At 35.5% G+C, this 18,140-nt stretch overlaps 1 protein-coding gene across 6 annotated transcripts in view; it reads right to left on the bottom strand.

The window, feature by feature from the left end:
- LOC106876842 (LIM/homeobox protein Lhx9) overlaps positions 1–18,140 on the bottom strand; it is a 250,904-nt gene that overhangs the window by 104,729 nt on the left and 128,035 nt on the right. For all 6 annotated transcript variants that reach the window (XM_014925564.3, XM_089356836.1, XM_052969744.2 and 3 more), the window contains one exon: positions 17,431–17,672. In XM_014925564.3, coding sequence (XP_014781050.2) covers positions 17,431–17,672 — 242 coding nt within the window. The remainder of the gene's footprint in view (positions 1–17,430; positions 17,673–18,140) is intronic.

Below are 18,140 nucleotides of genomic sequence, written 5' to 3'. Positions count from 1 at the left end.
TCGGCTATAGAAATATGTGATCTTAGACGTAGCCAGGCGAGTTAATCTAGATGCTCTGTCCAATGGAATATATATATTTTTTTGCGATAGTATTCATTCATAAAACTACATTCTATACTTCTAATTTATTTAAGATATTTAATGCCGTCTAAATTCAAAGCTGTACCATATATTAATGTTATAAATCCAAAAGTATACCTATCTGTTAAGAATCTAGTGAATAAGGAATATATTATTCCTACATTAGAAATAAAAGTTATATGAACATATTCAGCTTCAATGTGATTAAAACGTAAATGTAATGATGGGCTTAATAGTTTGAGAAATGCTTTAACCTTCTAAGTTATTTCAGTTTCTGCGTTTGTTCACAAGTAAGGTAGATTTGTGCACAGTAGACACTGCACAAAGCGACTACTTAAGTTGAATATATTAAGAATCAATTTTTCTCTTCAAAATGTATTTATTCAAAAATTTCGGGTCCGTATTTAAGTATATTCGAGTCGATATATTTTCTCGTTAGTCTGCCTTAGTAACATGTCTTTGGTCACTTATGCCAGTAATTTCTGTGAAATCTGTACTGTAAATACTTATAGTGAACTGGATTTCACTCAAACAGATTTACTGAACCAGCGAAATTCAGTATTATTATAAATGATTGAAATCGGTAGAATTTTAGAAATGCTAGAACGGAAATAAATGCCTTGTATGATGTTTGCTTATCACTCGCCTCTCATGGTCGATAGACTCCAATCAATTACTTGGACTGACGTATCCGATTGTACTTAGACAAAACATATAAGACGTAAATGTATATGAGAGGCGGAAAACAATAATACATGTTGCTACAGTGTAGAGATCACCACACAGGTTTCAATTCTCGTCTTTTCTCCTTACGCAGCTGCGAAGAGAAGTTGACGAATAAGAATTAAATGAACGATTAGTGAAGTTTTTGTAATTATTAATTTGGAGTATATGGCAAATCTAAGGATTTATGAATACCTGAACATGAAGGAACAAAAATTTACTGATATTTAAAATAAGTGCATGACAAGTAGTAACCTTCCTGGCTTAGACTTTGTTGGATTTATTTCCCTTGAAATATTTGATTTACATGGATTCCTATAATGGTCATAATCTAATGATTGAAACAAATAAAAGATATGGCTTCCATCTGATTCTTGATAAATTGGGAGAATTTTGTTATTTGGATCAAATTAGGTCGCATTTGCCTTTAGCTTGACTGACTATAGTCATGCGTGTAAGACAAATGGCAATCTAAAAAGTGAAAATTGAAAAAAAAAAAAAAGAAAACGTACAATTTGGCAAAGACCTGATTTGCTAATAAATATCTGCCATGAAATATATTGTTAAATCGAATAGAATTTCTCTTGTACTTTTAGGTATGAAATTTGAAGAAATATTAACGGTTCTTATAAAGTTTTCGTGATCCATCAAAGCTAACAACTGTTTGAACTTTAAAAATCTATATTGCTACGAGTTTTAACTGAAGTCTGATATCAGAAAGAGATGTTCAAAGTACAGTCAATGCGGATCGCCAAGTTAGAGTAGCATTGTTCGAAATAGCTAGTAAGAATTTTTTTACAGCCATACAATATATTCTGTTTGATAAATGTAATTTGGTAGATTTATATAAATATATAGAAATTTCCTATGTAAGTCACATAATAATATACTTCCTATGTAAGTTACGTGATAATATATTTTTAAATAATTTATTTTCTCTTCATTAATGTTGTCTACTGTTGGAACTAACAATCACAACTAATCTGATTTCCTCTTCCTCCACGCAAAAAAAATAAAGAACCATTGCACTGGATAGAATTCTTCTTGAATAGAACGTTTTAGCAAAATTATTGCTAAACTAGGTTATTATTATACTACAGTTCAAATTGCTTTATCTCCAATATTATACCAAGTAATCAGTAAAGATCATGCTTCGATTAGAAGGTTCTATATGATTGAAACATGCACGGAAATATCACTGCACATGTGAAGGATCAAACATACAACCTTCTTTATGCCAAATTTTTAATTTTATTTGTTTTCTCACTATGGGTGTAAGTGTATATTTTATCAATTGCAATACTTATACATACTACATAAAGTATGTTAATACTAACTTAAATGTTGGTAATACGTAATTTGTAACTCCAGCCAAAACTGTACAATTAAAAATTGGTTCCAAATCAATACATTTGTAATTTAAGTTCAATAGAATTTGAAGTAAAATAAAAACGATTAAATCAGTCTCTATAAAACTGCTGTTGCTACCACAGACATTTCTCGGTTAAATTGCCTTGCAATATATCTGACATTTCTTTGTTTATAACCCTAATTTGATCCAAATAACAGTACTCACCCAATTTATATTTTATCTTTTATTTGTTTCAGTCATTAGATTTCGACCATGCTAGGGCACTGACTTGAAGCATTTTTAGTTGAATGAATCGACCTCCAATACTTATTATTTGTTTTTAAAGCTTGGTAGTTATTCTCTTGTATTTTTTTGCTGAACCGTTAAGATACGGGAACGTACGATCACCAAGTTCGGTTGTCACGCAGCGGTGAGGAACAAACACCGACACAAGGCGTGTACCAAATCCTCTCACAAGGTTTTGATCAGACTGAGGCTATAGCAGAAGACACTTGCCCAAGATGCTCTGCAGCAGGACTGAACCTGGAACCATGTGGTAGGAAAGCAAGTTTCTTAACACACATCCACGCCTGCGTATATATTAATAACATTTTTTATAAATTTCAAAATATGCATAGAAATCGAGCCTGCTGACACACCAATTTCTAAAATAATAAAAATTTTATTTGAGTTGCTCATATTTTCCAGTGAACACAGTGAATTATAATATGTCGTGAAAATCTCGGACATATTAGAAGGGTCGCATAGAAGAAAGCAGCGCAACGTGCTCAAGGTGTAAATTTGTGACCTGCCACTTATTAGGCAAATCTATGGCCCACACTTGCTCTAAAGACACATGCACAAAAAAGTAAAACAATTCGTCGGGTAATTTGCATAGTTTAAACAAAAATGAGATTGGGCAAGTAACTTAATACGGCAAGAGTATGAAAATGAGTAACAAAAAGAAATTAAAAACTAATATTATATCGTAGACGTTAAATTCTTAGTTTACAAAAACTTCGCTTCGAAGGAATTTGAACATATGCCTTGCGTTTATGGTTTGTTTTTGCGCGTGTATTCCAGCTTCCTCTGTAATCTATGTCTCTGGCTCATTTTGTCACCATGTGTCAACTTATGCTATACCTATCAAGACATCTCATTTTCATTACTATATACATGCCTCTATTCTCTACTCCTATTAGCCTTCCTCCTCTTTACCACTCCACTTTTCTCTTTGCCTCTAGTTACCGCTTCTATAATTTCGGGTCACTCTTTTGATCTCGTATTGTTACATTTGAACATGCGTCGAATTGTTGAACACATGTTACTAGTACAACGCTAAAAAGAGCATGACCCGGGTGTATCAAAGCACACCTTCCAATCACGACACTAAAATTACCATCCCTACTTTCGTACGGATCTACTTCATTCCACATGCCTACCTCCGTAATTATCTCACTCCCACCGTCATAGTCAACACACCATCAAAGCTCAAACACTTAGAACGTTAGCCACATAGTAAATACATACATTCATAAAAAAACTAATGCTGAAAAGTGCCAAATACGTTTATATATGCTCATAGACATAGACACAAAGAAATATGAAGAATTTTAGTGGAAAGAATTGATCCCAGAACTATATTTCCTTTTAAAGTCTGCTACTTATTCAATGAGTTTCCTAAGCCGAACCACTTGGTTACGGGGGAATGAAAAAACACCCACAGGTTGTCAAGTGGTGATTGACGACAAGCACAAATACAAGCACACATGCACACACACACACACACACACACACACACACACACACACTCACACACCCACACATTCATACAAACATACAAACATTCATACATTCACACAGTAGATAGCTAGAGACGCATATTTCTATGAATTTATATGTATGCGTGTATATACATGTACGCTCAAATACATACGCATACACACTGTTATATTCATTTGGTGTAATAGAAAAAACTGGTTATGCACTGATGAAAGTGCATATCTAGTTATTTATATGCTTGCATGTCGGTACTTCTGTCTGACTTTCTCTGTGTGTGTGTTGAGGTGCCTCAACGTCTATACGCGCGCGCACGCACACACACACACGCACGCACACACAGACACACACACACACACACACACACACACACACACACACACACACACACACACATGTAATATTGAGTATGTTTTGGATCCTATTTTAATTATGTTTTTCTTAACCTTGATATCCAGCGTTATTTCTATCGTATATTCTATATGCATAAGTGAGTTTTCGACGATTTAGGCGGTTTGCCATTTTAGAAGTTGACGTTTTTATTCCTATATTTATAAACTTCTCATTCGTTTTGCACCTTCTATATTTATCACGCATAACTCCTTATATGTAATATATATATATATATACACAGTTACTATATCCTGGCAGGTTCTGTCTGCTAGCATCGAATGATATATTGAGGGACCTGGGACTTTTAGCGTAAACAATCCCGATGTATTTCATCCGATGTGTAAATCTTGCTTTATAAAAGTTTAGCCATGTGTATATCCAAGAGAATAACAATTAATATGGAGAATTATACATCTGCATAGCTTTTATCATTGTCATTTATACAGCACATTCTCTTAAACATCTGTCCGACATATATTTCTGCATGGATATCATGGTATGTACTATGTGGTATTTACATGTATTCTGTTTGTTCATATGTCTCTAAATTTCATCCTGGTTCAAATGTATCCATACAGCTTTATCCAAGGTGTTTTCACTATTAAAGTTTGGAGCGGACTGGAGTATAATGGTTTCGACAGTCTTATATGTTTGGTTAGGCATAATTTGTGATGAGGGCAAAAAATATGAGAAGTAATAGTGAAAAATCTGATATAGATACATTTCCGCTATCAAATCGGCCCTAGGATGACCCTAAGGTTTAGATGTAGAACAATGAATGCCAGATGTCAAACTACGTCAGAGTATATTTCATCCACTAGCCTTAAACAAAATAGATGGGAATATATTCTGTGAGCATATATTCCTACTTATTCCAACCTACATTAAAGGTAGCTAATTAATTTAATGATACAGAGATATAAGAAAAAGTCGGATCATTTTTCACAATGAGGTAGATTCCTTCCACCTACAGCGTAATCACAATTTGTAACTATGCAAATCAATTTTACGTCTGTAATAACAAACCAAGCTCATATATATATATGTATGTGTATATATATATATATATATATATATATATATATACATATAATATCCTGGCAACAGCTGTAAGATCTTTATTTAAAAATATACACACCCTTCGTCTTTTTTACCTCAGTACGAGAAGTAAATCCTTATATATATATATATATATATATATATATATATATATATATATATATGTATATATATATATATATATATATATATATATGTGTGTATGTATGTATGTATATATATATATATATATATATATATATATGTGTGTGTGTGTGTGTGTGTGTGTGTGTGTGTGTGTGTGTGTGTGTGTGTGTGTGTGTGTGTGTGTGTGTGTGTGTGTGTGTGTGTGTGTGTGTGTGTGTGTGTGTGTGTGTGTGTGTGTGTGAAGTGCTACACACGAAGATTAATTATTCGTTGGAGAACTCCAGAGCAAATTAATATATACATCACTTAGGAAATCGGTAAAGAATGACGAAAACTAAGACATCTAGGACTTAAGGTAAGAAAATTAATCAAAGATAATTTGGGTGAGAGTATAAGTCACTAACACAATATAAAAGCAAACAGAATATAATGGCAAACCATTTATTATACAAATATTGTCCGTCAAATCTGTTAGTGTCGCTGACCTACATGACACTTTATTTATTAAAAGCCTTATAAGGAAATATTTGAATGTTTTTTTGTTCTGTTTTCATGTCCACATTTCAGGGCTAATTCTTGTTTATTATCAATAATTGGTATTTAGATGGGAAAAAATGGTATTTTTCTTCCAGGCATAAATTGCATTCGTTATTCTTTATTATGTAAGTTTTTGCTTCGACGTGTATTTCCTACATTATAACAAATGTAGTGTTTTTGTCAGATAGAGACCCAATACACCAACCTTTCCTCTATCCTTCAAGGAAACACTACCTCTCATAATTTTTGTACTCAACACTAATTATCCCTTACGAAAACTATAAGACTGTCTAAACCACCATACTTCTGTTCGCATGGCTACATTTTAAACCAGGATGAAATCTGGATGTAGATGAACTAACAGGATAAAAATAAACACCACATGTGCGTGTGTCTGTGTATGTATGCGTGTGCGCATGTCCTTGTGTCTGTCTGTCACCTACCCACCGCTTCACAACCAGTTTTGGTGTTTTTATGTCCCGGTAACCTAGCAGTCTAGCAGAAGAGCCAGCAAAATAAGTTCAAGGTTTAAAACAATAAGTCCTGGGGTTAATTTCTTCGACCCCCACCCCATTAGCTACAGTCTACTGAGTGAAACAAGTGTAAGAAAAGATAAGAGGAAAGATAAATAATAGGAAAACGAAGTTGCAGCCATGACGGCTTAGAAAACGTACAAATGAGATCAAGAAAATAAGAAAAAAAATGTGTATTTGACCGTTCGTCAAATGCTATTTTCTTTCTTTAACGCTTTTGGTGTGATATAATATTTCATACTGCAACCTCATTAATCTTCTCTGTTTTTCTCTCTCTCTCTATCTCTCTCTCTCTCTCTCTCTCTCTCTCTCTCTCTCTCTCACACACACACACACACACACACACTTTCTCTTTCTCTCTCAGTCACTCTTTTCCTCTCTCGCTTTATCACCATCTCCTACGCTTTCCGTCTTTCTCTCTCTTCCCTCCTTCTCTCTCTTCCCTCCTTCTCTCTCTTTCCCTCCTTCTCTCTACTTCCCTCTCAATTTTTTATTGTAAAAAGTTTTATATCGCTGTCACCTATCACATTTAGCTGTTTGGCACACGAACTTCTCTCTTCCCTCCTATATGTTTTCTCCTTCTACAGTTTATTTTCACATTTATGCATACTCACTGACATATCACACAGACATTTCATTTTTTCATGTATGAATTGTCAGTGAAATCCTAAAGACAGAAGCAATAAAGACATTTCAGATAAATATATTAGTTGTTGTTTCTAAATAAAGATTGTTTTCATTTAATGAAGGCAGTCACTAATCGTATTGCTCAAAGTGTAGAGAATGCAGTCAAAGGATATACATGCACACACTACGACCATATATACACATATATGTACATATACATAAATTAATACATATATATACATGTATATATATATATATATATACACATATTTAATATTGTTATGTATATATATATATATATATATATATATATATATATATATATATATATATATACGTTTGTATGTATGTATATGTATATATACATATATATATATATATATATATATATATATATATATATATATATATATATGTGTGTGTGTGTGTGTGTGTGTGTGTGTGTGCTTAAATATGCATACATGCACACAGATGTATATGTATACATATATACATAAAGTTGTAAATGCATACACACACACATATATATATGTACGTATGTATCTGTGTGTATTGATGTTGTTCACTTGTTAATAACTGCGTAAAATCCTGGTGTCATTAGTTCGTGGGTATCTCTGAAGTGTAACTGTGTCTCAGTCGTGTTGGCGTAGATCTAAAAGTGCTGGAATTGTTACTTGTCTGTGAAGCAGTGTCTGTGCTTTCAATGAAATCACGCGCATACTTCCAATTCAATGAACAATCGTATTCGGTTCCCAGTGACATCCAACGAAAATGAAGCAATTGATGCCAAGCTGTTCTTTATTTCTGCATTTCCCGCCTAGATATTCTTTACCTTTCATCCATTTGGATTCTCTTTGCTAACAAACGGCTTTATAATCAGTACGATTCAGTATTCTTATTGATATATATTGTATGTGAAAGGTATGAGCATCTAGGAATTACTTCTGATCAACCTACGGTTGCAGTAGAAGAATGAAATACTGACAGTAAATGTTCATTTCATTTATATCTAGAGTGCTTTGGCAGGGATGTAATAAAATTAATTGAAACGCAACTACGCTTTTATCATTTCTATTATGGCATAATCCCAGAGAGGGATTTGAAGCCCTCTCCGCAACGTTATGAATCATTTATGAATTAAACACTCATTAGTAATAGCAGTGACTTGCGCCTGCACATCATAAAGATTAAAGAGAGCAAGCAATTTTCCAGTAAAGTAGTCAGGAGTCTACTGGTAAAGGAAAGCAAACGCCCATCCACCTGTAAGTCCCAAATATTATCGACTCAGCTTCAGTGTACTTATCAAGAATCTATCAGTTTCTTTAATAGTTCGCATCTAGACAACCTTCAGTAACTATTAACATATTGGTGGAATGGATTCATATAACCAGCTGCCACGATGACAAACTTGACCAGTATAAAAACTAAAAGTTAAGAATAATTTACAGCTTGCCATATTAAGTTCAACTAAAGTGTGTACAGTGTAAAGGCAGAGCATGCCCGTTACATTAGATGGAATTGGGAAAATGATATACATGCGAAAGCTTCAGTGAGGTTCCATCGACGCAGTGAATTGCGCAGCACTAAATTTCGTTATTGGATCTCATGTAATGTGTAAGGAAAAATAATACAAAAGAAATTCGTTCGATGAAATGCAAGATCAACTGAAGAAGATATAAATTATTTAGTTACTCTTGTTTAACCCCAAGTTAAACATGAAGGTGGCAAGAGATCTATGTTGATATATATATGTAGTCGATTTGTAGGCTAATTTTCTATAATGGAATTATTGCACGAAATAATATATTTTTCAACCTGAATTAAATTGGAATTAGATGAATTATTGGTGAAATGGTACCAGGATGTTATTTCATGCTTAATTCCGATCGGGATTCCTTACAATATATTCTGTTTCCCATTTCCCGTGTATAATTTTGGAGAAAAAGTATGAACTTCAATGCATCTGTATTTTTCAATATAAATATTAGACAAAAAAAAAAAAAAACGTTGCGCTGACTCAGAATTATAAAAATCCAAATCAGGAATCTATTTCACTTATGGTTATAGTTAATGTTGTTATTGCCCTTTCTACTACTACTACTACTACTACTACTACTACTACTACTACTACTATTACTACTACTACTAATACTACTACTACTACTACTACTACTACTACTACTGTGGAGGCGCAATGGCCCAGTGGTTAGGGCAGCGGACTCGCGTCATAGGATCGCAGTTTCGATTCCCAGACCGGGTGTTGTGAGTGTTTATTGAGCGAAAACACCTAAAGCTTCACGAGGCTCCAGCAGGGGATAGTGGCGAACTATGCTGTACTCTTTCACCACAATATTCTCTTCCCCCCCCCCCAAATTCTTTACTTTCTTCTGCAACTGGAATCAGGTCCTGGTGTTAACCTACCTCAAAAAGACGCTTTCTATTTGATTGGAACTGTGTATTCTGTTTGAAACCTATGCATCTAACATTATATATTTTGAATTTGGGCCTTTAATGTTGCCACCTTTTGTGTCAATTCTTTATGCGCTGTTTCGTTTCACCCCTTCTTCTAACCTGTACTCTCCATTCAATTTTCTGATTACTATCTTATTTTTGAGCCTTCTCATTATCCTATTCAATTATCATAGTTCTTTTCGTGTCTTTTTCAGCTTCATTCGTATTCTCTTCCACTAGTTTGGTTCTTTCTTTTCATTTCCTTTTATATCTTCAGTTTTTCGCGTGTAGCCTACTATGTTAGCTACGACATTAGCAGCAGCTATGATTATCTGGCTTGTTTCACTGATGTTTTCTGTTTTAATCAAGCTTAAAACTTCATTTAATTTGCCTGTTACTCTCCACGCTTTTTGTTTTCTGTCCATTTGATAATACTTCATTGTACCCTTCAGACATTTTACCTTGCAACATTTCAAAAATCTCAATTTCTTTATTATTCAAGTCCTGTGCAGTACTTACTGTTACTTGTCCATCTAGAACATCTTCATTATTTACTTTATCTGATACTCTGCAATTTCCACTTTTTCCATGTTCTTCATCCCTTACCCCTTCATTACCGATTTCTCCTACTGCTGTTTCACTCTCCTTCTGCTTTTTTAAAAATCTTTCCCTGAATTTCTTCAATCTCTACTGCCGTAATCCAATCGTTTCTATGAACTTCTCTTGCTTGGTCTATCAGTCACTGGCCGGATGCTTTAAAACCTCCTTTTCCGTCCCATATTATTTTCATTTGATTCACGAAACCTTTTTTATTTCGCTCACTTCTTAGTCAGCATTGTATTACTATTTTGTTTACATCTTTTCCCCATATCATTCTTTTTCTTTTGTACTTTTGACTATGATTTTAGTCCAGATCAATAAATAGCTTGATGACAATCTGCCAGAACTTAATCAGATACTCTCTACCTGCCATGTGCGACACCTTCACTGTTAAAAAGCTGCAGCCCCGTTAGCACAGTTCTGGTTATTATTTAATTTTGACATCACTCATTTAGAGGTAGCACTTGTAAGGTTGTGCAATAACCAGTATTGTTATCGTGGCGCCATCACTAGTGGGGTTGCTAGCGAAGGGTCCGAGAGTCCACACCTAACCTGGTATACACTGTTTTTAGTGCCTGTCTCGTTCACTCCGTTGTTTTATATCTTTGTATTTGACATTTTCATCATAGGAATGTTGGTGTAGCGGTGACACAATCATCTGTGATTTTATTGAGGCACCTTCTCTAGAGGGGTTGCCTATCAAGGCTAAAGGAACCCCCTCCACCTATGAGATAGGCTTAACCAACCTAGACGCCAACTGGTATTTCTAGGTCACTGGTTGGACTTACAGGTGCTGCACTTTGCCCAACGGTGAGCTGGTGGTAATTGTGGTTACGGGTAACCTTGTTCTTCACATGTTGTGACGCCAAAACCGGATGTAGTTTCATGTTATACCCAAGGCTTATTAATAGTATTGTTGTTGTTGTTGTTGTTGTTATCATCACCACCATCATTATCATTATCATCATCATCAGCAGCAGCAGCAGCAGCAGGATCATCATCATCATCATCAATATGCAAAATTAATGTAAAAGAAAAGAAACCAGATCTTAATTTCTGAGAACTGAATTAACTTCTTCCTCGGTGAAAAAGAGGATAACTTTAGTGCATAATTTTACAACAAATGTCGACATTTTATGAAGAGGATTTGAGTAAAATATCAGGAATCTGACAATTTTATGACTCAGGAGGTAATTGAGTGTCATAGATGATGGACGGATTCATTATAGATGCGGCAGTTACGTTAAATATGTGATGGTATTCCAAATAAGATAAATGCTGTAATGTTATTAATAGTCATTTAACAGTGATGTAGTAACTTTTTAAATTATGAGAGTTTTATGGGGGATGTAGAAATTAGTAGAGTTTTATGTCGTGCCAAAATTGTTAACTATCACGTGGCCACGTCAGAATAGCAGCAAAGTAATCTCTACTTCGAAATCTCTCTATAGAAAATAAATATTTTTTTCCACATAGTTTCAGACCCTCGTTAGTCTTCAACAAACTAACACCTTTGTTCACAGATACACTAGTTTGTTATGCATAGTGTAGAGGAAAGTATCAGATTTATAGAGGAAGGGAACTAGCTGTTCGTTATAAGACGTTCATCAAGGAGAAGGTGGAATAAAATTGATTCGCAAAATGAGGTCGTTTAAAGCTTCACTTCCACACACAACGCGACACAAGGGTAGGTCATGAATATAAGTTTCTTTTTTGTTTTTTTATTAGTTACACCGTTATTCTATACGTTTGCGAAAATCATCTTCAGTTAGTAGCTATTGCAGTATCCGAAATAGATGTGATGAGAATATCGAGTAAATAAATCTTCGGAATTAATACATTATAAAGGGAAAAAATGGTTTTAAGAAACTGACTTATTTTGAATAGAATTTTGTATGCATACGTATATATGTGCATAAATACGTAACACACACACACACACATACACACACACACACACACACTCACACACACTCACACACACATACACACACACACGCACACACACACACACACACACACTCACATATACATGTACGCTGTTAAGTGGGTGGTGAAATGTGTGGATTAGAAGACCTTATCACGGTACTTGAAATAAAAAGATTCTGAAAAGTAAATTGTGTTGGGATGATGCTGGAGGTTTTGATTCTGATAAAATCTGTAACTTGACAAAATCTCCGCCCTAATAGAAATCCACGTAGAGCCGGTAATAACGGAAGTAAGGAGGCCTCAATGCTACAACAGATCAGCGCAAAGACATTCGAAAGGAGTCCTTCTGTACTGCCAACACCACAACTTAAGCACCTGCAACAACAGAAGCAACCAAAATACAAAGACCAACACCATCTCAAACAATAGCATGAAACCGTGGCAACAATGATTGCAGCACTAGTTATGTGACTGGAAGCAGCATCTACTGCAACAAAAGCAGCAGCACAACAATGAAAGTAATAGCAGCAAGAACCATAGCAACACCGCTCACAAAATTCGCCACATCATCAACAACATTAACTGAATGTCACTGAGAACATGCAACACATTTTTGCCTTTATCAGATTTGTTCTAACAGTTTGTTCCTGTCCGGCTATAAGTAGCATTTCGTTCTCTCGTTTCAAGTTCCCTTCCGTCAACCAGAGCCAGAGATGTTTACTTCCAACATTCTCGGTTTGTTGCATGAATAGGCCGTGTACTTCCATTTCTTTTGCATTTGTTTGTTATGTTGTTCTTCCACCTCTTTTTGAATTCTCCTACTCTTTCAGCCACCAAGTATTGCAGTATTAACAATGTTTTCTACGTTTAATAATCCTCTTCTTCCTTCCTTTCTTAGTAGATAGAGTCAGGCCATATTGATATTTGGGTGGAGTGCGTTGTGCATTGTGAGCAATCTTCCAGTTCTATTAAAATTCTGTAGTTCGACTTCTGACCATTTCAGAAAATGAGCAGAGTATCTCCGTACTCCCATAGGCTATATATTTATGACTTAAATGATGTTCTTTCCGATTAATTTTCTTTCGAACGCCTTCCTAATTCTTCCCAATTCTTCTCTAGTACTCTTTAGTGTAGTAACTTTCTTTCTCATTTCTCTTCCCATTATACTATCGCTTCACAGCACACCTAGATATTTGTAACCCTCATTATTCCACAGTGGTCTAATGATTTTGTCTTGTGCTAACTTTATGACATCAGAGTTTAAGTTCCAGCCTCTCTTCATGATCAGTACTGCGCGCTTACCCTCATTTTAATATCTTTACTCTCACTGACTGTATCAAAGAATATTGGTCTGTCTCATTTTTTGTATACAGATTGATGTCATCAACATAAAGTAGATAATTTATTCTCATCTAGAATTATGTAAACTCATAGCAGGTCTCAATCTTCTCAGTATACTTGTCAGACTTTTTAGTACAACGTCGAAGAATAATGGAGAGAGCGAGTCTCCCTGGAAAATGCCCCTCAGTATTTTCACGTTGCCTAATGATTCATTTGCACATATCAGATCTTCTCATATTGCTTTCTCCAAAAAGTTATTTATTTTCTCATTCACTCCAAGCTTCCTTATACACACCAAGAGCCAGTTGTGTGGGACTATGTTGTAGGCCTTCCAACAGCCAAATTCTTCCTACTTACTAGTACCTCATTTCATATTCTATCTGTAAATAGCAGATCATTACTTCCGCTTGATTTCTTCTAATACTTTTTTTTCTCTGACAACAGATTCTCCTTTCCCAAAAAATTATGTTCTTCATCTGCTATGAGGTCAGTTAATAGTTTTCAAGGAAATGGTAAGCAAGTAAAAGGTTTATAGTTGCTGACTTCCCCACTTTATTCTTGGACCTTCTGTGTCAGTACTGCCCTTCCTTTAGTCATCCATGTTGGTATTCTATTTTCTATGGAGTCAGTAAACTAGTAGTCGTATATAACTGGGTAGACAAGGGAAATTCTTGAACCAGAAGCCCTTGACACCATCTGGTCTGGGGGCTTTTCAGTTTGGTCTTTTCTTGATCACCGCTTTGACTTTCTTATCCATAATTCTTATTTTTCCTTGTGTCACTCCAGCTTCTATTTCTCTTTTAAATTCTCGCCACCACTCTGTTTTTATATTATGTTGGACTTCTTTGCTCCAGATTTCTACCCAGAATTTCCTTGCGGCTTCAGTATCTGGCGTATCATTTCCCACATGCTCCTCTTCATCGTTCGGTTGTTTATAAAATTTTCTTGTGGTTGAAGAGTCCGTTCTACTGGTACTGATTTGTTCTCAGTTGTTATCTGATTGTTTAAAAACTCTACTTTTACTCTTCTTTCCTATGGTTGTTGCATTATCTGGTTATCAAGCTGTCGTTCTCGCCTTGTGGCTTTGTCCTTTGTTTAAATTTCATTTTAACTCGAATAGTTTACACGGGACAGAGGCTGTGTAGAAGATAAGGTCATTTATATCTCTTACGTTTTCGTTGTAGATTTTCACTAACAGTTCATCCATCTTTTCCGCTTTATATAGTTTTCGTCTTTCGATTTCTCTTAAGGCTCTTACTTTCGCTATTTCGAGCCTCATTCAGGTAGAGTAGGGAGATTTTTTCTTCCTCTGTAACTGTCTTTCTCTCCTCAGTGTATAATTTACCTTCATCCGAGCAACTGTTTCTTTTATGAGATTTTATTAGTTTCTGTGCTAATCCTTGTTCTTGTTCTGCTTTTTGTTCTTCGTGTTTAGAGTAGTCACGTTCACACTTGTTCACTAGATCTTCTCTTGTTGCAACTAGAATAACCACTGCTTTTCACGATTAAAATTGTTTGATGCGGAAGTCTTTGCTCCGTGAGAGGGAATACGTCTTCCTCTGTTCAAATTTTATGCATTCTTTTCAGGTATCCCATTTTAAGAAGCTTGCTTCTGTAATCGTATTCCATTACAGTTCTATTGTCGTTTAGAGTTCATTTTCTCCTAATCTTTGATTAGTGGAATATTTACTGTGAGAAGACCTTCATTCGGGTTCCAGGTTTCATAAAAGCAGATGTGACGAATTTTATTTGCCATTACCCTCCTACAGAAGGCTGTTGTATTGAGGTGTCACAACTACTAGTTGTTTTATCGAGACAACCGGGGCTGAAGGGATCCTCTTACATCTGTGCTAGATTTATTCCCATGAAAACATTTTCTGTCTTTTTTTTTTGTTGTTCTGTAGATAAAATAAGTACTAGTTGAACACTGGGGTCGATGTAATCGACTCATCCCCTGCCCCCAAAATTGCTGCTCTTATGGCAACATTTGAAACCATTATTATTATTGTTTTATTGTCTTTGCACAGTTTCTAACGCTGAAGATGTACTTCGGTGTCTGCAGTTAACTATCAGGAGAATAGTGCATGCCATTAAAGTGACACTGGGGTAAGATATACAAAGCCCAGTATGCCCATTATGATTACCCGTTTGATAAGGGTACACCAGGCACATGCATCACAACCATATATGCACGACATGGTGATCTCACATCAAGAGATACAGCACGCATGGCCATGCAGGTGGGACCCAGCGAGAATTTTTTCAGGTCGAGTAACCTATCCAGTTCAAAAGGTCTCTGAATAAGGGTGTTTAAGGATGGTAAACAAAACATCCATGTTTCCGGAGGTGAATTATCCAAAACCCAAATAATTCCTCTCAACACATGGCTATGAGGCTTCCCCACTACTTCTGCAAAAACACCCTTGTCACTGCGCAAACTCTGTGGGGTTGCCGGTTTAGGTACAGACGACCTGGCATTTGTAATTCCATTTCACGACCTCAACTGGAATGGTATGTAGAGACGAGTGTTACGTACCTGAGTAAATAAGATATGCGGATACATGCATTGAAAAGAAGTAACAAAAGAGAAAGAAGATAAAAAGGGAAAGGGTGGTGCAGAAAATGGTGAGAGAAAGATAGTACGAGGGTATGTGTGCTTCACTATGAGAGAGGATACCATGAATTGTGGAGAAGCGGGAGGGTTGGTTGCATCGGCTGCGAGTAAAAATTGAGTTCATCGAGTGAGGAAAATCGGAAGTCAGATAACTAAATATTTATGAGCTTACTTGATTAAAGTATAGACTCTGAGAAATAACATCATTGTGATTAATAGAAAACTACACCAGTGGTCAGTGAGGATGAGAAAGAGGTGAGGGAAAGAGAGAGATGAGAGAGAACTTGTTTTGATCTACGTACACCCATAACTAAATAAATAAATACAGACGTGTGCGGGTAGGAATGATGAATTTTGTAGCTGAATGATAGAGGAAAATTGGAAGTCGCAAAACCAAAAATTTCTGAGCTTACTTGGTTAACCTTTAGCATATTGTTGGTGCATCATATCACCGTATGAGCTTTCTCCACCGTAGTAACAGGGCAACGGTAGGGGAAATCATTCTAGAGAAAATGCAGTGTGTTAAAGGCTAGAGCATAGCGTCGGTGGAATAACATCACTGTGCCTAATCGAAAAATGTGAAGTATGTACACCAGTGAATGAAAGAGGAAAACTGGAAGTCATTTTTATTATTATTATTGTTGTTGTTGTTGTTGTTGTTGTTGTTGTTGTTGTTGTTGTTATTAAGGCGATGAGCTGACAGAATTGGTACTGCGGCGGACGAAAGGCTTAGCGGCATTTCTTTCGGCTTTACGTTCCAAGTACAAATTCTTCGAAGCTAGACATTGCCATTCATTCTTTCGGGTCCTTAAAATAAATGTCAATTGAGCACTGGGTTCGTGTAATTGACAAGCTGAGGTCAACAATGCTTTTCAGCCTTTCGAAATCGATAAAATAAAGTGCTACCCAAGTACATCATCAATATAATCGACTAAACCTTGCCTCTCAAAATTTCTAGCCCCTGTGACTAAATAAGGAACAATTACTATTGTGTTTATGTTGTTCGTATTTACGCCTCGTTCAATTTCGGAAATATTTTACCTTATGTATCCCTCCTCTTTTTAGCCAGTTGAAGGTGATTTGTATGAAATTTGGCCCCCATTACTATGTTCGAAATACGACATTAATATTATTTGTTGGCATGTTATTTATTGAAGTATTTGTGTATTTGCATAATTGTTGAAGTTGTTGTTTGGTGATGAATGAATATTTGTCACAAAATATATCGAAAATATTAGAATTTGTTTTGGAAATAATTATAAAAGTGATGACATATAAGTACTCACCTATAATAATCTTCCTTGCAGTAGAGGTTGCCGTTACGGGCGAAGCATGTTAAATAAGAATCGAGCCTCAACTTGCACTCACAGCATTTAAGACAAGAGGCATGCCACTGGCGCTCAGCAACCATCATATAATAGCGGTCCATTATACGCTTGCCGCAACTAGCGCATAGCCACATGCGAGAAGGAGATTCCAAAGAATCTGCCCGAAGATCTTTTGGACTGTCCGACATTCTGAACTGATCCTGAAACAAAAAATCATTACTAGAAATAACAAAGGATCAAACGAATGGTGAAACAAAAACTTAGCTAGAACTATTATTTACACTTAGTCTCAAAATCACTTGTTATCTTTCGGTTACAAGCTGAAGTAAAGTCGATTGAACATGATATCTAACTAGAACAAATGTCATCATTACTATGTGTATTTATTTCATCAAACATTCGAAATCATGACGTCGCACTTTGTGTACACTCATAACAGTATTCAAAAACAGTATGTTGTGTGCTGAACTAGTTGGATAAAAAAGGAACTTAACACTTTTACAAAAATGAAATTTCAGGTAACAGCATCTAGTTCAACAATCCCCGATGCAAAGCAATTTAACCAGATAATAAATGTAGTTTTACCTCCAAATTTATCTATTTAAAAATAACTTCGCATCAGACAGTTTCTAGTTGACTAACTATATAACCAAATTTAACTTTTCTCT

The sequence above is a fragment of the Octopus bimaculoides genome, chromosome 1 (assembly GCF_046866305.1).
Source record: "Octopus bimaculoides isolate indiv1 chromosome 1, ASM4686630v1, whole genome shotgun sequence".
NCBI lineage: Eukaryota > Metazoa > Mollusca > Cephalopoda > Octopoda > Octopodidae > Octopus > Octopus bimaculoides.
This window is presented reverse-complemented; position numbering and strand designations above follow the sequence as displayed.